Source organism: Sus scrofa, chromosome 13 (assembly GCF_000003025.6).
Source record: "Sus scrofa isolate TJ Tabasco breed Duroc chromosome 13, Sscrofa11.1, whole genome shotgun sequence".
Classification (NCBI taxonomy): domain Eukaryota; kingdom Metazoa; phylum Chordata; class Mammalia; order Artiodactyla; family Suidae; genus Sus; species Sus scrofa.
Window position 1 is genome coordinate 24,708,653 of NC_010455.5, and position 22,160 is coordinate 24,730,812.

General features: G+C 44.5%; 1 protein-coding gene across 1 annotated transcript in view; it reads left to right on the forward strand.

The window, feature by feature from the left end:
* Positions 1–22,160, forward strand: part of LOC100623639 (zinc finger protein 621) — a 49,700-nt gene that overhangs the window by 7,226 nt on the left and 20,314 nt on the right. Inside the window, exons 4-6 of the mRNA XM_021070408.1 lie at positions 3,901–5,063; positions 17,805–17,811; positions 19,060–19,248. Coding sequence (XP_020926067.1) covers positions 3,901–5,063; positions 17,805–17,811; positions 19,060–19,248 — 1,359 coding nt within the window. The remainder of the gene's footprint in view (positions 1–3,900; positions 5,064–17,804; positions 17,812–19,059; positions 19,249–22,160) is intronic.

Below are 22,160 nucleotides of genomic sequence, written 5' to 3' on the forward strand. Positions count from 1 at the left end.
TTCTTTTTTTTTTTTTTAATGGCTGCACGCGTGGCATATAGGGGTTCCCTGGCCAGGGATTGAATCTGGGCCACAGCTGTGAGCAATGCCAGATCCTTTAATCCACTGTACTGGGCCAGGGATCAAACCCATGTTTCCACATCACCCCAAGCCACTGCAGTCAGATTCATAACCCACTGAGCCACAGCGGCAACTCAAAATTATGTAGATTTTTCTCTGTTAATTTTACATCTTATAACTTTACTGAATTCATTTATTGGATTTAACAAGGTTTTTTGTTAAATATTTAGGATTTTCTCTGTATAAAATAATGTTATTGGAGTTCCCATTGTGGCACAGCAGAAATGAATCCGACTAGTAACCATGAGGTTGCAGGTTCGATCCCTGGCCTCTCTCAGTGGGTTAAGGATCCGGCGTTGCTGTGAGCTGTGGTGTGGGTCACAGGCTCAGCTTGGATCCTGCATTGCTATGGCTGTGGCATAGGCTGGCAGCTGTAGCTCCAATTCGACCCCTGGCCTGAGAACCTCCATATGCCATGGATGCAGCCCTAAAAAGCAAAACAAAAAATCATGTTATCTGCAAATAGACAACTTTATTTCTTCTTTTCCATTTCTGATACCTTTTATTTTCTTGCCTGATTGCTCTAGCTAGGACTGCCAGCACTGTTTGAATAGGAGTGGTGAGAGTGGGTACCCTTGTTTTGTTCCTCAACTTAGAGGAGAATCTTTCAACCTTTTACCCCTGAGTGTGATGCTTCCTATGTGCTTGTCATTTATGGCATGGATTATGTTGAGATATATTGCTCCTATGTCTAATTTGTTAAGAGTTTTTATCATGAATAGATGTTGAATTTTGTGAAAAACTTTTCTGTGTCTATTGAGGTCATCTTATGATTCATTCTATTAATGTGAGGTATCACATTGATTGATTCATGGAAAGCCTCCTTATTGGGAATGAGTGGTTTCCTTTTTTGAAAGATATTGAATTGGGTAAATGTAAAGAACCATCCAGAGATTTGGTGTATAGCATTTCTAATTCAATTGTCCCTCTCAGTCTCTAGTGCTATTTAGAAACCCTGTAAACTAAATGCTCCTTTCTAATTCACCCCTCCTCTGTCTTCATTAGTGCCTTTAGATTGACCCCAGGACTTCAGGTCACCTTGACAAAAAACTTTTTGCAGGAGCCCACCTTAGGTTGTCAGTGTCTTCCTTTGCTGCAACTGCACAATTGTTTATTTAGCTTGTCAATGGCTTTAAACCAACATTGCCCGGTAGCATTTTCCCCAGTGATGAAAATGTTACATATCTGCACAGTCCAATATGGTAGCCATTAGCCACATGAACACTTGAAATGTGGCTAGTGCAACCTGAGGAGTTGAATTTTAAATTTTGTTCTATTTTAATAAATTTAAATAGTCACATGTGGCGAGTTGCCACCTTATCAGATAGTGCAGCTTTAAACAGTTTTATTTTTTTCATCTTTTGTCTTTTTAGGGCTGCACCTGAGGCATATGGAGGTTCCCAGGCTAGGGGTCTAATCAGAGCTACAGCTGCCAGCCTATGACAGAGCCACAGCAATGCCAGATCCAAGCCGAGACCTCGACCTACACCACAACTCACGGCAACGCCGGATCCTTAACCCACTGAGTGAGGCCAGGAACCGCAACATCATTGTTCCTAGTCAGATTCATTTCCACTGTGCCATGATAGGAACTCCTAAACAATTTTATAGATTTATTTATTTATTTTATTTATTGCTCTTTAGGGTGGAACCTGTGGCATATGAAAGTTCCCAGGCTAGGGGCCAAATCAGAGCTGCAGCTGCTGGCCACAGCCACAGCCACAGCCACAGTCACAGCAATGCTAGCTCTGAGCTGCATCTGAAACCTATACCACAGCTCACAGCAATACCGGATCCTTAATCCACTGAGCGAGGCCTGGGATCAAACCCACATCCTCATGGAAACTAATCTGCTTCATAACTCACTAAGCTCCAATGGGAACTCCGCCTTAAACAATTTTTAATAACAGCCTCAACTGACTCTTGGTTTCTAGATCAATGGATTTCAAACCCTAATGTGCATCAGAATCACTAGCAGGACTTAAAACACACTCCTGGACACCACCTCCAGAGATTCTAATTCTGTAGGACTAGGGTAGAGCCTGATAATTTTAATTTCAAACAAGTTCCCAGAAAGTGATGGTCTGGGGATCACACTTTGAGGACCACTGTTCTTGAGCATCTTGAACAATATTTTTTAAACCCTGGATTGCAACTCCTCAGTAAGTTATGCTCAGTATTTATGCTTAGATTGCTAGGAGTTCCCATTGTGGCTCAGTGGTAACAAACCCAGCTAGCATCCATGAGGCCTTGCTCAGTGGGTTAAGGATCCAGCATTGTGGCCGTAGCTGGTAATTCAACCCCTAGCTTGGAACTTCCATTATGCCATACATGCAGTCTATAAAGAAAAAAAAAAAATTAGACAGTGCTAGACTTAAATAAAATAGACCAAAATAGTATAAAATCCATCATATACTCATTACTCTTATTAATTAAGGGTATTGTTTTGTAAAACTTTTGTTTCCTTTTCAGTTTTATGTGCATGTAGATGTGTAAGCATGTGTATACTGGGTTGGGATCTAAATGATGAGTCATGATCAAAAGAACTCAGGAAGGAATTCCATGGTGGTACAGCAGGTTAAGGATCTGGTGCTGCTGCAGCTCAGGTTGCTGCTATGGCATGGGTTTGATCCATGGCCCATGAATTTCTGCACACCAAGGGCTTGGAAATAAATACATAAATAAATAAGTAGGTAAATTTATCTGTCTGTCAAAACCCTAAGGAGTTGCCATCGTGGCTCAGCAGAAATGAATCTGACTAGCATCCATGAGGACAAAGGTTCAATCCCTGGCCTCACTCAGTGGGTTAAGGATCCAGTGTTACCGTGAGCTGTGGTGTAGGTTGCAGACACAGCTCAGATCCTGCACTGTTGTGGCTGTGGTGTAGGGCAGTGGCTACAGCTCCAATTTGATCCCTAGCCTGGGAACCTCCATATGCCATGGATGCAGCCCTAAAAAGATTTTTTTTAAATAATAATAATAAAATAAACTCATTTCCCGAAAGGATTAACTTTAAAAAAAGCAAAAACAAAAAACTAGAAGTGTCATTTGTCAGATCATTGGTATTTGAAAAGGCAAAAATGGTTTCTGTGTGTAGTGCTACCAGTGAGAATGCAAGTCCTCCGTCCCCACCAGTTGCCATCTCCAGTTCTAGAAGGGTTTTGACCAGCTGTGTCTTTTTTTCCTTTCAAAGTTAAGTCTCTTTCCCAGACTACAGTACTTGGGTTTTGAAATTGTGATCCTGTTATGAACCCCTCACAACAGGCAGTGTTACAAACTGTTTTTCCCCCAGTCAGACGTGTGATAGAGAACATCTTTTTAAAGATTATAGAATATTCTAGAGCATTTGGGTAGGTTTCTTGCTCTGATTGGGCCTTGGGATATACTGTTACAGACAGCACCATCTAGGTCTCTGGACACCATGTGGTGTGAGAGCTGCTTATGCAGCTCTCATGGCTCCAGTTTATATATCTGGAGCCAACCTCAGCTCCCTCTGCTTTTTTCATCACTCCCCTTTCCAGCACTTTCTCCACCCCATTCCTATTTTTCTTCTTCCTTTCATCTCCATTAACAGCTTCTGCTGTCTGCACTGGTTTTGTTGTCCTAATGGCATTACTTGCCTTCTCCACCTCCAATATTTTTACTCTCCCTTCTGAGGCCCATTAGGAAGCTCTGTCTCTCTCCAAAAAATATCTATGTCCAGGGCAAGCTAATACTCCTTAATCCCTTTCCCCCATAGCATAAATAAGTGACTGTTATATTTTCTTTTTACCATGCTAGGTGGTAAAACCAAGACTGAGAATGGAGGGCAAACTCCAGAGCCGAACATTTATAAAGGACCAGAGTCACACAGACTAATAACAGAGGCACTGCTGGTGGGTGTTCCCCCTCACTTTGAGAACAGCTTAGAAAAGCTGCAGGTGTATAACAAAGGGAAGAAAACAAACTCAAAGAATGGCAGTCTCACAGCTTTGCCAGTCCAGGATCATACATCCTCCACTGTTGAAAGAGAGGGGGGAGCCAGACAACTGGAAGGAAGCTGTGGTGTCCACACACATCTCATTACAAAGCAGGGCCTCTCCAGAGAACGGGTATTTTATAAATGTGGTGGGTGTGGCAGATATTTCAATCAACATTCAGACCTTTACCAGCATCAGAGAATTCACATGGACAAGAAGCCTTACAAATGTAAAGAATGTGGGAAAGCCTTCAGCTACAACTCAAAACTATCACGGCATCAGAAAATCCACACTGGGGAAAAACCATACTCATGCCAGCAGTGTGGACAAGCCTTCAGTCAAAACTCCCACGTCCTTCAGCATCAGAAACTCCATGTGGGAGAGAAGCCCTATGCATGTAAGGAGTGTGGGAAAACCTTCAGCTACAACTCAAAACTTATCAGGCATCAGCGAATCCACACTGGTGAAAAACCCTTTAAATGTAAGGAGTGTGGGAAGGCTTTCCGGTGTAGCTATGACTGTATTATCCATGAGCGAATCCACACTGGCGAGAAGCCCTACGAGTGTAAGGAGTGTGGGAAAAACTTCAGTTCAAATTCAGTCCTGATTCAGCATCAGAGAATCCACACTGGGGAGAAACCTTATGAGTGTAAAGAGTGTGGCAAGGCCTTCCACCGGAGCTCAGCCTTCCTGCAGCACCAGAGGTTCCACACTGGGGAAAAACTCTATAAATGTAATGAATGTTGGAAAACTTTCAGTTGTAGCTCACGCCTTACAGTACATCAGAGAATCCACACAGGGGAGAGACCTCATGAATGCCAGGAGTGTGGGAAGGCCTTCAATCAGAAAATCACCCTGCTTCAGCACCAGCGAGTTCACACTGGGGAGAAACCTTATGAATGTAGGGTGTGCGGGAAATCCTTCAAATGGAGTGCAAGTTTCATTCAGCATCAGAAACTGCACAGTAGGAAGAAACCCGCCCAAGTTACAGGGCCAACCCGGGTTAAGCCCCACTGCTCCTCCTTAATCCTCCCCACTCTGCCTTCCCAACATGCACACTCTGCCCCAGCCGTGCCAGGGGCTTCTCCCCTGCCTTCTCCGCATACAGTGCTGCTTCCTCCCTCTGTACCTGTCTTTGTGCTGCTCCACATATGAAACAATCAGTTCTTCACCTGTCCAAATAGTGCATTTCTTTCAGGATCTTGCTTCTCCTGGGAAATCATCCCCTCATATCCTGAAACTTTATGTTCTCAACCCCGAAGTTCCTAGACTAGCAGACTTCCCTCTGGTTCCTGGCCATGTCACTCTTGATATTCTGCTCTTCTGCAAGTCAGTCATTATTATTTTCCCAGATCCATTTACGTTCTCACACTTAAGGACCATGCTTAATGACTTTCGTCTATCTCCTGGGTAGGAAATGGTAGTGTTTGTTCTTTATGTTGTCCAGTTTGGGCCTACCATCAGTCCCCTCCTGCCTTCTGGGGCTACTAGAGTTGGAAGAGTTGGCAGGCCATTTGGGGTTTTAGGGAAATTAACTTACAGTGAGATGAGCCATCATAATTCATGAAGCAGGGAAAACACAAAGTCTGTAAGAGAAAATAATCAGAGAAAGTATCCAATGATTACTTTTAGGATTTAGGGAGGGCCATGTGGCGGGGTTCATTGTGGGGAATCTGAGCCTTGGGGTTTTTTTTTTTTTTTATTGCCTTGATGATGTCCATTATGAGGATCTTGTGTAACTAAGCTATTGAGCAAGGAAGTCATTAGGGAAAAGAATACACTTGAAAAGGATGTGGTTTTTCTCTTTGGGCTTCTTTGCTATTTCCATCTGTATCATTGTTTACTTTTGGTGCCCACTCAAATATGTAGGTACAAAAAGTGACATGGGTTGTACAGTTGAGGGCAGGTACCTGAGTATAGTAATCTCTAAATTAGGCACAGGTTGCTCTTGTTGACATCACACTGGAGAACAGAGAGAAAGAGAAGAAAAATCAGACAGTGACTTGCTGTAGTTCCTGCCTTAGAAGAGCATTCTTTGCTGATCAGTTCCCATAGGTGCCCTCAACATGTTTTCAGACTACTCCACATCCTCTGTGATTCATTTGTGAGGGGTCATACTTTTAAATTAATTTCATAATTAACTACTTTGGAAACACTAACAAGACGAGTTTAAAGGATACAAATCTTTGTTTTTGTTTTTTGTTTTTTGCTTTTCAGGGCTGCACCCACAGCATATGGAGATTCCTAGGCTAGGGATTGAATCAGAGCCACAGCTGCCAGCCTACACCACAGCTATAACAATGCCAGATCTGAGCCACATCTGTGATCTACACCACAACTCACAGCAACACGAGATCCCTAACCCACTGGGCGAGGCCAGGGATCAAACCCACAACTCATGATTAGTAGGTGGATTCTGCTGCATCATGAAGGGAACTCCAAGGACACTAATCTTAACAGGTGTTATAATCTGACCAGTTTGGCCATACTTTCCATCTAGTGATTAGAGGCCATGACTCTTCTCACAATCACTGCTTCAGGCCAGTGTAGCAACTTGGAGGGTACTTACATGATTATGTGGGAATGAGTACTAAGCAAATGATACGTACATTGTTATAACACCATAAAATTGTATCTGCAAGGAGGAGATAGGCATATGGTTTTGGTTTGGGTTAGGCTTATTGAGATACACTTTATAGATAGTAAAATTTATTTATTTATTTATTTGCCACATTTGCAGAAGTTCCCAGGCTGCAGATCGAACCTGTGCCACAGCAGCAACCCAAGCCACTGCAGTAACAATGCCAGATCCTTAACCTGCAATGTCAAAATTCACCCTTTTAGGAGTTTGCATTGTGGTGCAGTGGAAACAAATCCGACTAGTATCCATGAGAGTACGGGTTTGATCCCTAGCCTCCATCAGTTGGTCGTGGATCCAGTGTTGCACTGAGATGTGTGTGGTGTAGGTCACAGATGTGGCTCAGATGCCACATTGCTGTGGCTGTGGCTTAGGCCGGCAGCTACAGCTCCAATTTGACCCCTATCCTAGGAACTTCCATATGCTGCAGATGTGGCCCTAAAAAAAAGCAAAATCCATCCTTTTTAAAGTACACAGTTTGGTGAGTTTTGACTAATGAATATAGTTGCATAAACAAGATTTAGAAAATTTGTTACCCCCCCCCCAATTTCCCTCATCACAGGGAGAAATTTAAAAGGTTGGTAAGATGTTGAGAATTTTTCTTTATTTTCATTCGTTAGTAAGTTTTGTGAAATTCAGAATTCAGGGGAATAAAAGGCAAAAACCAAACTTATTTATTCAGCTGGGGTCAGAGCATCCAAAATATGCAAAGATTCCCTCATCCAGAATCATTGCTAAGAAAAGCAGTCAAGATGTAGGCAATTGACAATAATTGTGTTTTCTTTTTTTTCTTTTTTTGGCTTTTTAGGGCTGCACTTGCAGCATATGCAGGTTCCCAGGCTAGAGGTCAAATCAGAGCTACAGCTGCCGGCCTACACCATAGCCACAGCAACGAAGGATCTGAGCCATGTGTGCGACCTACACCACAGCCCACGGCAATGCCAGATCCTTAACCCACTGAGCAGGGCTGGGGATTGAACCCCCAATCTCATGGTTGCTAGTCAGATTCATTTCCGATGCACCATAACAGCAACTCCCATGCCACTTTCTAATGCAAGGACTAGTGTTGCCTGGTGCCTGGCACTTAATAGACAATCAGATGGTTTTTGAAAAGGGCCATGATGTAACTGTCAGAAAGGACAGCCATGTAAAAATAAACTCATACATAACTTAAATTACAACATGGTGTTCTTTCACAAGTTTCTATTTTCTCTGAAAGTGAAATAACAATATCACCAGCTGGGGAGTTCCTTTCGTGGCTCAGCGGTTCACAAACCCAACTAGGATTCATGAGGATGCGGGTTTGATCCCTGTCCTCTCTCAGTGGGTTAAGGATCCAGTGTTGCCATGAGCTGTGGTGTAGGAGGCAGACACAGCTCAGATCCCACATTGCTGTGGCTGTGCCATAGGCCGGCAGCTGCAGCTCCAATTCATCCCCTAGCCTGGGAACTTACATATGCCTCAAGTGTGGCCCTAAAGAAAAAAAAAAACAAAACAAAAAACCACCAGCTGACCTCCCCCTCTTCACTCCCAAGTTGCATGAGGTTACACTTCCCTCAGGAAAGGTACATGGCAGGATAGCAGAGACCTTGAATTAACTCAAATATGTTTAATTTATTGTAAGGACTCCTGTGTGTTTCCTGACATCTGAGGACAACACTGCAGCAGCAAGCTGGAAACCCAAGCAGTCACAATGACAGGCAGCACACTCCACCTTTCTCAGCAGCTTCCTCACTTCCCATCACTACTTCCCTCTTTGGATTCATGTTTTCTTATACTCCAGGAACAAGGCAGAAGCTGCCATAGGTCCCACGTTTGCAACTCCATTCCAGGAACCAGCCCAAATTGAGGCCCTCCCAGACTTAATTCTGAATTCCTAGGAGAGAATCTGAATTGCAAAGTTTGTGTTCACATTCTGCCTATTCTCCTCTGGTAAGGGGTTGGGGGGGGGGTGACCCGGGTGGGCCATACAGTATCGTGAGGCTTCTGGGGCTCCACCCTTTGGTAAGGGGCAAACACCCAAAAGGTATCACTGAATTATTTGATTACAACCTTTTCCCTCATTTCTATTGCTCCATGTCTCCTGGCAATTAGGATAACTTCAGGATATTTTTCTCCCTACTACTTGTAAGCTTTGAGCAATTTATCTTTGACAGGCCTCCTTGGAGGCATTGATCATCCTTCATTAATATTTCCTGGCTCACAGTGAGCTCTGTGTGCATTCAGATCTCTCTTTATTAATGGCTTGTGACAGGGGTAGAGTTGATGGTGTGATGTGAAGTGGAGATCTGGTCTCTTCTGATTTCCTCTGTGCTCTGCGTATGAAGGTAAACAGGTACCTTTGGCCATGGGTTGAGTGAGGGTGAATCTCTGTGGCTCTTGGGCCTTTTTCTTTGGGGTGCATGCATAGTTGACAGCATCAGCAAGTCTGGCTCCCTCGTTATAGCTTTCCATCTGATTCATTTCTGGTTATAGTTTTCTAGCTTTTCCTTCTCTTTTCATAGCCAACCCAACATGGAAGCTGGGTTGGTGATAAGAAAACAATGTGGCTGCATAATTTCTACTTTAACCTAGCTACCACTGCCATGTCTGAGGAAGGAAAGGCCTCCAGCAGGGTATTCCCTGCATCTCCCTTAACTGCCCAGATTCCAGCCCTCATCCCACCAAGCTGAGTAGCACCTTCAGAGAGATCTCATTCTGGACACTCTTTATACCCTACACAGACCTCTGCCTCCTCCTCCTACAGTTCAGTTTAAATCATAATGCACTCAGTTGACAGTGCTCAGCATTTATAATTTACAATCCTCTAGTTTCTAGCCTTCTCCCAGAAGGGTAGCACTCAATGTGTCACATCTTGCCTTAAGAAGACCTCAGAGGTTAGAGGGAACAGGGATTGAGCTGACTTCAGACTGTTGGGTTAATCTTTACCAGTCTACCCCTGGTCTGGGTCTCGGGAATAGGGAGAGATTAAGAAGATATACAAACATTTGTTTCCACCTATGATGCCACGTCTCAGAGGCCTAAAGGCCCTACTTTTCCATCACAGTTGCACGCAGCCCAGCTGCTCCATCTGCAGCCAGCCGATGAGGTCTGGGCAGGCAGGGTTGCCACAAGACTGCTGCTGCCTGGTTATCTCAAACGGTTCTTACAGAGAGGGCTGGTCCAAGAGAGTGGGCGCCTGGGACTCACGCGCCAACGAGAGGGAAACCTCCGGGCTTCCTAGAGCAGACGGTGGGCTCCCGCTGTGCTTCCAGCTCGCTGCTGGCTGGTGAGCTGAGGAGTGCGCTGGCCCTCCCACAGAGTAAGCAGTGGTTCCCGAGCGAAGGCGGCTCTTCATCTCCTTGGTCTGAGCTGGGTTAAGAGCGTTGACCTGGAAGAGCCTGTTCAGTGAGGCCCTATGACCTGAGCCTGTGGTGGTGGATTCGTTCATTTACCGAACGGGTTTCCGCACCCGCCTCTGTGCCTGCCTTCCTAGTTGGTGCCTGGAGACGTCTGCATCGCCTGCTTCCCGCCGCTCTGTTCGGGTCTGCGCCCAGCGTCAGCCACCGGTCCACTTGAGCATCTTTTCCTGCTCTGATCCATGGCTAAGCCTCCACCTGCATTTTGTGCCCTTCTCGGTCCTGGCGTCCTGTGCCATCTCTCGAGAGGAGACCCTTCTTGGTCATCGTCAAGGATAAAGTCGCACAGGTTGTCATCAGTAATAACTTGCAATAGAGAGAGTCCAGGGTGAACTGAACTCAGTCTTAGCTTGTACAGAGGTCCTGGCCTTTGAAAGGGAGAATGAGAAAGTAGGGAGGGAGGCAAATGGAGGCTCAGTAGATCAGGGATGTCAAGTGAAACCCTTCAATGTCGGCCAGCTGGCCCTTATGGAAGTTAGGTTCCTACCCTCAGAGGGAGACTGGGAGACAAAGGCTCTATCTTTAGGAGTTGCCTGGAACAAATGCTACATTCTTTTTTTTTTTCCTTAGGGCTGCACTCGAGGCATATGGAGATTCCCAGGCTAGAGGTCCAGTGGGAGCTGTAGCTGCTGGCCTACACCACAGCTCACAGCAATGCTGGATCCTAAACCCACTGAGCAAGGCCAGGGATCAAACCCACGACTTCACGTATGCTAGTCAGATTCCTTAACCGCTGAGCCATAATTAGAACTCCAGAAAATGCTACATTCTTTTGATGGGCTATGATTTTCTCAGGCAGACCCTCTAAAAGGGGTAGAGTCAATCCTAGGGATGTGGCCTTGAACTGTTAGAAATGATGTTAATGTTTTGTTCAAGTCGTTATATGCCAAGGTTTGAAGGCCTACCCAAGAAAAGTTTCAAAGAGCATGGCAAGAGTTTGGTCAAGGACAGAATCTTTGTCAATGGTCAGGGTCACTGGACACATTCTTTAGAAGCTATTTTCTGTTCCAACCCAAGCAGTCACTTGGCCAGGATTCTTCTCTAGCTGAGCTTCAGATCTGAATATTGGACTGTAGTGGTGTATCTCGAGAGGCCATGTGCTTTGCCAGCAAGTGGATGGAGAAGTAAACTGAAGGAGAAGTTATTATGCTGTGGGTCAGGGTAGGGGCTGGGCTGTCATGGAGTGTAGGGCGGTCATTGCAGAACAAGAGTTAAGGGAGTCTAGGAATTCCCCTCATGGCGCAGTGGAAACGAATCCGATTAGGAACCATGAGGTTGTGGGTTTGATTCCTGGCCTTGCTCAGGGGGTTAAGGGTCCAGCATTGCCGTGAGCTGTGGTGTAGGTTGCACACGCAGCTCGGATCTGGCATTGCTCTGGCTGTGGTGTAGGCCAGCAGCTATAGCACCAATTAGACCCTTAGCCTGGGAATCTCCATATGCCACAGGTGAGGCCCTAAAAAAAAAAAAAAAAAAAAAAAAAAAAGTTAAGGGAGTCTAGGGATGGTGGTGAGCGATGTGAAGGGAAGTAATGCTACTTGGTCTGCAAGAGAGGGGCGGTTTCACTTGGAGTCTTTTCTCCTTAGATCTGAGACACTGCCTTTTTTCAAATCAGAGAGCAGTGCAGGAAGCCAGGGGGAGGCAGCCTTGCTTCAGACAGTGTGGTCCCAGGTAAACTGGCTTCCTGACAGCTGTTCTTAGATCACCTGTCAGGGGAGCCAAGGCCAGACTTGGGCTTCCCCTTTGCTGGCAGTATAGCAGGTATAGATGTGTGTCTACACACATGAAGGGGTGTTTCGGGAAAAGTGGTTTGAGGTGAGATGAGATTATCCAGACCGGGAGATAACTTTGGTTAGAGAGAGGACATGTTTTTTTTTTTTCAGAAGATCCATTTGATTTCAGGAAGTGGAAGCACCTGCCAGTGAAATTTTCTGGGGGCTAGAAATCCACATCACTTTCTACAGACTATGCCAGCGAGCAGGCCTCCTGTGCCAATAGTTCACACTTGTCCTTGGAGGCCTTGGAACTTAGGGGAATTTGGAAGACACTGTGGAGACACTATATTAGTAGGGTGTGAATCTAAGAGGGACAGCAGGAGGACTGCAAAACTGATGACATTAGGCAATTCAGAGGACAGAGTAGTGCAGCAAAGGCTGGGGTGTGGAGCCAGGGAATTCTCTGTATTGTTTCCACGATATTTAAAATGTTTTATAGCTCCCGGGAAAAACTTCCTAGGTATTAGTTAATGGACTCTTTTAGCTGTGTAGCCTTAGATGAGTTCTTTTTTTTTTTTTGCTTTTTAGGGCTGTACCTGCAGCATGTGAAAATTCCCAGGCTAGGGGTCGAATCGGAGCCACAGCTGCTGACCTACGCCACAGCCACAGCAGCCAGTGGGATTGGAGCTGCATCTGCAACCTACACCACAGCTCAGGCAATGCTGGATCCCCAACTCACTGAGTGAGGCCGGAGATTGAACCCGCATCCTCGTGGATTCTAGTCAGATTCATTTCCATTGCGCCACGAAGGGAAATCCCTTTAGATGATTTCTAAACCTCTTTGGCTTCAGTTTCCTCACTTGTAAAATGAGGATGGTAGCAGTACCTACCTCAGAAGTGAAGATGGAAAGAGGTGATGCTTATAAACAGTTTTTAGCACATATTAAGCTCCCATAAATCTTAGCTATTATATAAGACTATAAAGTGACTAGCAGAAGGAAATTTAATTAATGAATATAAATTGATTGCAACAAAGTAATACATTTTAAACATATTTTTCCTTTTGCTATTAAATAAATTGGGGGGGCACACCTGTGGCATGTGGAACTTCCCAGGCCAAGCCTTGAACCCATGCCACAGCAGCAACCCAAGCCATTGCAGTGACAACACTGATCCTAAACCCACTGCCTGCACCACAGAGGAACTCCAACATATTTTTTCTTTGGGGATTTTTAATGCTATTTAGAGTTTTGGTTTCTTTTCTTTTCTTTTTCTTTTTTTTTTTTTTTTAGGTCTTTTTGTCTTTTTAGGGCTGCAGCCGCTGCATATGGAGGCTCCCAGGCTAAGGATCCAATTGGAGCTGTAGCTGCTGGTCTACGCCAGAGCCACAGCAAAACGGGATCCTCAACCCACTGAGCGAGGCCAAGGATTGTACCCGCGTCCTCATGGATGCTAGTCAGGTTCGTTAAAGTGCTGAGCCATGACAGGAACTCCTGGTTTAGTTTCAATGTTTTATGTGTAGTTATACAAGGGAGCTAGACTGAAGCAATATGCAGCAGATGCCTAAATGCAGGAGACTTTGGCTATTTAGTGTATGAAAGGCCTCATTATTGGGCATTTGAGACAGCAGAGGGAAAGTCTCTGGATACTGTAGCATCTGGGGCCACAGAAGAGAAGCCATATCCTGGTTCAGTTACTGTCCAGGCCCTCTGTAGTTGCACTAACTGAAGATTCCTTTTTAATTAAAAACCTTTCTGGGTAGAAGCACTGAATTTCTCGAGGTTGGGCCTGGAACACACATCCAGGTATAGGCGAGAAAGGGCTCTAAGGCTAAATGTTAATAGCTCTTTTCCTAAACCGTGCACACAGTGGAGCCCTCACTGCACTTGTATCTCTAAAAACAAATAATGCAATTAGAAAACAAACTCACAAGCATTTATTACGTTCATGCAGTACTGTACAGACACTTTGCCAATCCATGAATTCATTTATTATCCTTCAACAGTCCTTTGTGGTTGGTACCACTGTCATACCCATTTAGCAGACAATGAAACAGGCAAAGCAACTTGCTTCTGGTCACAGTTAATAAATGGTGCAGCTAGGTTTCTGGACCTAGGTAGCTGATGCTTTCGACTCATACATTTGGCCATTGAAATGATGGGCTCCACTCTTTCCAATTCTCCTACATGGGCGTAGCCGCAGAACCCAGGCCGCTAGGTCATAAGTGCAGTAATGGTTCCTCTTCATTACCTGTAAGGGCAACCAGAAGTGGTGGAGGCCAGAGGACGCTGGATAATCAGCAGGATTGTAACCATTTTGTGGTTTGAGCCAGCCGGCCAGCGTCCCCCCACCCCCAGAAGCTACCGGGTGGGCGTGCTTCAGGACCCGAGCCTCCTGGCTGACAAGTCTGACCCTTATTGTCTCCCAAAGTGGGGACAGAGTGGTTGTGGTTGGGTTAGGGAACCACAGAGATGGGAAACTTCCCAAGTTCCTAGAGAGGAGGGGGAAAACCGTTAACACACTTCCGGATGAGCCAGTTGGACGCTTTCCCAAACAGCTGGGCAGGGAGGCTCCTGCTTCAGGAGCCAGTGTTGTAAACTTACCTTCTGGGAGGAGTCAGGTTGCCCTTATTTCGAAAGGAATATATATACTACCTCCCTGATTGTCCCATAGTTTTTAGGAAAATCTCTTGGGGGTGAGGATAGGTCAAGAAGCTGCCTTAGTGAGACAAATCTAATCAGAATGAGGCTCTTTACACCAAGCTCTGTTTCCAGCCTGAGAGGTGTCATGAAGAATTTTCTATTAAATAGAATGGCTTTGGAATGTTAACAAAAAACAAACAAACAAGCAGGCAGCTGAAAGCGGACCCACGCTTTCTCTGCGCCTGCGCTGCCCGGGCTTAGTGGTTGCCTGGGATGCGAGTATCCGTGTTGGGGTAACAGATTTCGGTCTCCTGGGGCATAGTACTGGGTTTTCCAACCCCTGTTCCTTTGTGGTGAGGGAGTAACGGGACGCAAGGGGGCATGGGCGAACAGAAGATACTTGCGGGGTGCGAGACAGCATCACTCTTAACCCGCGCCTCTTCATTTTTTTTTTTCAGTGTCACTTCTCAGGTCGCAGAGGACATGTGCAAAGCAGAGACTCCTGCCATGCTCCAGATTACCTGGTGCCCGGTGAGCAAGCATCCTCTCAGCCTCTGTGGCTCCTTTTCTCTGCCCTCTCATGCTCTTGATGTCAAGAGAACACATGTCAAAAAAAAACAAAAAACAAAAAACAAAAACCCAAATGTTCATCAACAGATGATTGGATTCGGAGGATGTGGTATACATACACAATGGAATACTACTCAGCCATAAAAAGAATGACATAATGCCATTTGCAGCAACATGGATGGAACTAGAGAATCTCATCCTGAGTGAAATGAGCCAGAAAGACAAAGACAAATACCATATGATATCACTTATAACTAGAATCTAATATCCAGCACAAATGAACATCTATCTCCTCAGAAAAGAAAATCATGGACTTGGAGAAAAGACTCGTGGCTGCCTGATGGGAGGGGGAGGGAGTGGGAGGGATCGGGAGCTTGGGCTTATCAGACACAATTTAGAATAGATTTACAAGGAGATCCTGCTGAATAGCATTGAGAACTTTGTCTAGATACTCCTGTTGCAACAGAAGAAAGGGTGGGGGAAAAATGTAATTGTAATGTATACATGTAAGGATAACTTGATCCCCTTGCTGTACAGTGGGAAAAAAAAAACAACAAAAAAAGAATGTATGGAATTAAATCTACTTCAATAAAAGTATTGGCAAACAACAACAACAAAAAAAGTAAAGGAGTTCCGGTTGTGGCTCAGTGGAAAGAAACCCAACTAGTATCATGAGCATCCGGGTTTGATCCCTGGCCTCTCTCAGTGGGTTAAGGATCTGGCAGTTGACGAGAGCTGCGGTGTAGATAGAGGACGCCGCTGGGATCTGGTGTTGCTGTGGCTCTGGTGTAGGAGGGCAGCTGTAACTCTGGATTTGACCCATAGCCTGGGAACTTCCTTATGCCTTAGGTGCTGCCCTAAGAAAAAAGACTGTCAGCTCCGGATCCAGGTCCAGACTGTGGCTTCCACTGTGCATCTGTCATTGTCTGGTGTGTTTGGGGAAGGGAGGAATTAAGGGGAGTGGAGAAACAAGAATTCCCAAACTAAGGCATAATCAAGATGGAAAAAAACAAGGGAGTGTGGGGTGACTGATTAGGACAGATTTGGCAGTTAGGACTGAAAAATGGAAATTCACTAAAAAGTGGAATTTGCATCATAACATACAAATTTTCACTTTTCACTCCTATCCACAGATTGGAAAGTCATCTTGGATAAAGCAATTCTAGTAATGTTTTTATAGATTCCATTGGGTTTTCTACAGAGATACATCATCTATGAATAAAAACAATTTTACGTTTTTCTTTCCAATCTGGATGCTGTTTATTTCTTTTTTCTTGCCTACTTCTACTGGCTAGAACCTCCATTTCAATGTTGAGTAGACGTGGCAAGAGCAAATATTCTTGACGTCTTCCTGATCTTAGGGTAAAACATTCAGTGTTTCAACTAAATTAAGCATGATCTTCACTGTAAGTTTTTGTAAGTGCCCTTTATCAGGTTTAGAATGATCTCTTCTATTCCTAGTTTGCCGAGAGTTTTTTTTTTTTTTTTTTAATCGGGAATGGATGTTGGATTTTGACCGATGCTTTTTCTTGCTTATGTAGATGATCATATGATTTTTCTTTTTTAGTTTGTGAATTACTTTGGTTTTCAAGTGTTAAACCAATTTTTCATGCATTCCTTGAATAAAACCCTCTTGGTCATGGTGTATTTTTCGTTTACTATATTTTATTTATTTATTTTTGCTTTTTAATTTAATTTAATTTTATTTTAGGGCTGCACCTGCAGCATACGGAAGTTCCCAGGCTAGGGGTCAAATTGGAGTTGCAGCTGCCGGCCTATACTACAGCCACAGCAACTTGGGATCCGAGCTGCATCTGTGTCCTACACCACAGTTCATGGCAATGCAGGAGCCTTAACCCACTGAGCGAGGCCAGTGATCAAACTCACGTCCTCATGGTTACTAGTTGGGTTCATTTCCGCTGAGCCATGACAGGAACTCCTTACTATAGTTTAGATTCTATTTGATAATTTTTTTTTGAGAGAAGACACTATTTTGTTTTTGTTTTTGTTTTGCTTTTTAGGGCTGCACTGGAGGCATATGGAGATTCCCGGACTGGGGGGTTGAATAGGAACTACACCTGCTGGCCTACACCAGAGCCACAGCAACGCCAGATCTAAGCCATGTCTGCAACCTTCACCATAGCTCATGGCAACACCAGAACCTTAACTCACTGAGCAAGGCCAAGGATCAAAGCAGCAACCTCATGATTCCTTGGTTCCGCTGTATCACAAGGGGAACTCCCATAATGTTTGTTTATTATCCTTTTATTTGCAGTGAACTCACCTTTTTAATTACTAATATAGGAAATTTTTTTTCTGAGTAATCTGGCCAGCGGTATATAAATTTTATTGATCTTCTCAACCAGTTTTTGGCTGATAAACTTTTAAAGCAAAACTTGTAAATGAAAGGTGAATGGCTTCCTCACTTTGAAAGGTATTGATATGAGAATTAAAATAAAATAGTATATGTATATTTTTTGTCTCTTATTCTGCTTTACCCCTTCTCTGCCTGTTAAATTTTTCTGTGCTCTTCAGACGCCTTACAAAGAATGACCATTAATAACGCACATCACTTCTTCATCCCCACCTCAGCCTTGTGTGCTTTGCTGGATATGACCAGGTTATCTGAGTAAGAAGTATTTTCTAAACAGTTTGGTTATAAACGTTTGCTTGTAAACCCTGGCCCATTGCTGATAATTATATCAGCCTGCAAATGGGCTCAACAGTGAAGGGAAGATAGCCTTCTGGTTTCCCTTTTTAGTTAGTGTAGGAGTTCGCATTCCCATTATCATGTTAAACTATATACAAATTCTGTATAGTTTTAGGAAAGAGGAGGAGAATCATTACCTGATTGGCTCAGGGCTGGATGTCCATTCCTGGAAGGGTTCTCCTCATGTCTAGTGTTCTTTTATTTTAAAGGCATGCCTGCACGCTGCCCCCTTTCCTTCCAGGTACCCTGGTGTTTGCCCTTTGTGGTCCCCTCAGCTGCAGCATAGGAACCTGCTGCTTTACTAGAGTCAACTTGATGACAGAGGTCAGGTCTCTATCAAAGATAATGGCATGGATAATTTTTTTTTTTTTTTGGCTACACCTGAGGCACATGGAATTTCCTGGAGCCAGTGATCACATGTGTGCCACAGCAGCAACATGAGCCACAGCAACATGAGCCACAGCAGCGACCACACCAGATCTTTAACCCGAGGCACCACAGAAGAACTCCATCTGTCACTTCTTTATGTCTGCCCTGATCCATCCCATTCACTTGGGAGAAAGCTGTAAGTCTTTCTACCCTAGTAAGTAGTCTCTACTGTTTCCTGTCTTGATGCTTCTTACAGGAATGCTCACAGGCCCATCTCCCATCAAGTCTTCCACTTGTGGGGCTCTGCTGCGTGGTAGTCTTTGGTAGCCAGTTGGGGCACATATTGGAAAATAGCTATGTACTCAAGGCAAATCAAAACCACTTGATTCCTGAGTACAATTATTTTCTTTTTTTGTGGTATTAGGGGCTGACACTTGTATTTTCTTTTCATGATATCTGTGGGGGGAGGGGTGGAGTGAAGGGGGAGACCAGAACTATCAAGGAAGAATCAACTCCAAAAGAACACATTTCCAAAGAAGCAGAGCTATACGCACTGACCTTAGGGAATGTTCCCCAGCACCTTGACTTTGGGAGCTGCCTAGAGCGGCAGCATAGCCACTGGACAGTTAAGAGGACAGAGTCAAAGGAGAGATGTCAACTGGGCATCAGGAGGTCTGTGCTTTTGAGGGTGGGGAGAAATGTGAGCAATTGGGAAAAAACATTAGTGTTAGCATACAACTCACTATGAATCAGACAATTCCTAATGCTCAAATATCTTATGAATGTGGAAAATATGACAGGTACTTCATTCAAATGGCAGACTTCCACTGACATCAGAGATGTTTCGAATGCAAATGCAGGAAAATCTTCAGATATAACTCCTTACCTATCCAGCATCAGATAAATCACAGTGGAAAAAAAACAAACATTTAAATACAAAGAATGTGGGAGAGGTCTGAGTTCAGATGCAGGTTTGATTCATCATGAGAGAATCCACACTGGAGAAAAGCTCTTCGAGTGTCAGGAGTTTGGTAAGGCCTTCAAAAGCAGCTCCATCTTCCTCCAGCACCAGAGGTTCCACACCCAGGAGAAACCCCATGAATGCAATGAATGTTGGAAAACTTTCAGTTGTAGCTCAAGTTTCATTGTTCATCTGGGAGAAACCCTATGGGTGTAACAAATGTGGGAAACAATTAAGCTCCAACACAACTTTGACTCAGCATCAGTGAATCCACACTGGGGAGAAGCCTTTTGAATATAAGGAGTATGCAAAGGCCTTCAGTCAGAAAATACCCTGGTTCAGCACAAGCATCTCCACACTGACAAAAAAACCATGAGTGTGAGATGTGCAGGAACACCTTTAGCAGGTATGGAAGATTCATTCTGCATCAGAAACCCCACATGTAGAAGACATCTGTCCAAGAGTAGCCCTCTCCACAGATAAGCTCGTGGTACCCCCTCTTTTCATGCTTTTGATCAGTGTCATCACTGTCTTTCCTGAACTGTGCTAATTCTTTTATTTATTTATTTATTTATTTATTTAGTCTTTTTGCCTTTTCTAGGGCTGCTTCCCGCAGCATATGGAGGTTCCCAGGCTAGGGGTCTAATTGGAGCTGTAGCCACCGGCCTACACCAGAGCCACAGCAACGCGGGATCCGAGCTGTGTCTGCGACCCACACCACAGCTCACGGCAACGCCAGATCCTTAACCCACTGAGCAAGGCCAGGGACCGAACCTGAAACCTCATGGTTCCTAGTCGGATTCGTTAACCACTGCGCCACGATGGGAACTCTGGTACTAATTCTTAACTGTTTGCTGCTTCTCCTGTGGCTCTACATAACTGCAATGCCTACTTCTCTGTCTGGCCACTAAGATGGTTAATTCAGACTCTCAACTTCTACAATGAAACCTTCCTCAAGTTCTCTGAGTCCTTGTTTCCCCCAACACGAACTCTCTTTACCATTAGCAAAGACAGAAAACAACCTCCCAAACTTACAAACATCAAAGAAAAGTTTCCAGATTGAAAGGATACACCAGAGTTCCCATCATGGCTCAGCGGCAATGAACCCGACTAGGCTCCATGAGGACATGGGTTCAATCCCTGGCCTCGATCAGTGGGTTAAGGATCCAGCATTGCTGTGAGCTGTGGTGTAGGTTGCAACATGGCTCAAATTCTGTGTTGCTGTGGCTGTGGTGTAGGCTGGCAGCTGTAGCTCCGATTCAACCCCTAAGCCAGGGAACTTCCATATGGTGTAAGTGTGGCTTTAGCAAAAAAAAAAAAAAAAAAAAAGAAAGAAAGAGAGAGAGAGAAAGAAAGAAAGAAAGAAAGAAAGACAGACAGACAGACATCAAGTGCCCAGCAAGATGGAGGGAACCTATATCTAAATAACATCACTGTGAATGATCAAAACACCAGGATTAAAGAGAAGGTGCTAAAATGTTTCTTGAGAGAGAAAAATATCAGGATTACAATGGTTTTGGATTTTTCAACCGTAGCCTTGAAAGTTAGAGGACAGTGGTGTATGCCTTCAGCATTCTAAGGGATAAAGAGTTCTACCAGAATTTTATACTTTCAGGTGCGAGTATAGAATAAAGGTATTTCAGGACTTGTAGATCTTGAAACTTTATCGCCTCTGCATCCTTTCTCAGATGTACGATCCAAAACAAGGGGTAGGGGTTCCCGTGACGGCGCAGTGGAAGTGAATCTGACTAGGAACTATGAGGTTTCGGGTTTGATCCCTGGCCTCCCTCTGCCCTAAGGATCCAGTGGTATAGGTCAAAGATGCGGCTTGGATCTGGCATTGCTGTGGCTTTGGTGTAGGCGGCAGCTACAGCTCTGATTAGAGCCCTAACCTGGGAACCTCCATATACCGTAGGTGTACCCCCCCAAAAAAAAGACAAAACAAGGGGTATACCAGGAAGAAAAACGCAAGCTATGTGGACCCTCTATTACAATCTGAATATTGGAAGTCTCCTAAACACAAAACAGAGGGGCCCTCTCCATGTGGAGCCATCTGCATCTTGAAGCACATTCCTAATAGGGTGCAGACCCTCGGAGATCTACCTCTGGTGAGGTGCCCACCCTCACTACTTCTGACCCTACAGTGACTTTTTGCTACTTGATTATAGTCTGTGCCTTGGAGAAATGTTCCCTTTGAGTCAGATGTAACGCCCTATTTGTCTTAAATTTGTCCATCTCATTAATGTTCCAAGTGGCCTTGTATGAGTCAACATTTCCTTGCAATTTCACCTAGTTATTTTTTATGATTGTGGAAGAAGCTGCCATTATTTTCTGTTACCTGTGGATATGAGAGAAGTAAATGCGTTCTGTTTTGACATCCACTTGGGCAGACAGCTTGACTTTGCCCATTTCAGGAAGCAGAGAGTAGCAGTTAATCTTTTGGAGCCAGGCCAACTTTGGTATGAACCCAGGCATGTGATCTTGATTAAATTATGAAAACTTTCCACTAATTTCCTTGTCTGTAAAATCAGGATAACCATCTACCTCATAGGTTTTTGCTGAGGATTAATTGCATTAATACACATAGAAATGCTTAGAACAGTGACTGGAGCATAATAAACAAAAGGGTTATTTATCATCAAAATGTCATTGGTAAGTTTTGACTTATCATGTATATACCAGTGAAATAATCACCACAATCAAGATAATGAACATAGCCATAAACCCCCAAACTTTGCTTGGTCATCCCTCCCTCCTGGCTCTCCCCAGGCATCCACTGATCTGTCGGATTGCCTTTTTTTTTTGTTGTTGGTCTTTTTAGGGCCACACCCATGGCACTTGGAAGTTCCCAGGCTAGGGGTCAAATCAGAGCTACAGCTGCCGGCCTACAACACAGCCACAGCAACAGAGGATCTGAGCCGCGTCTTCGACCTATACCATAGCTCACAGCAACGCTGGATCCTTAACACACTGAAGGAGGCCATGGGTCAAACCTTCATCCTCATGGATACTAGTTGGGCTCATTACCACTGAGCCACACTGGGAACTCCTGATCCGCCTTCAGTCACTTTGGATTAACTT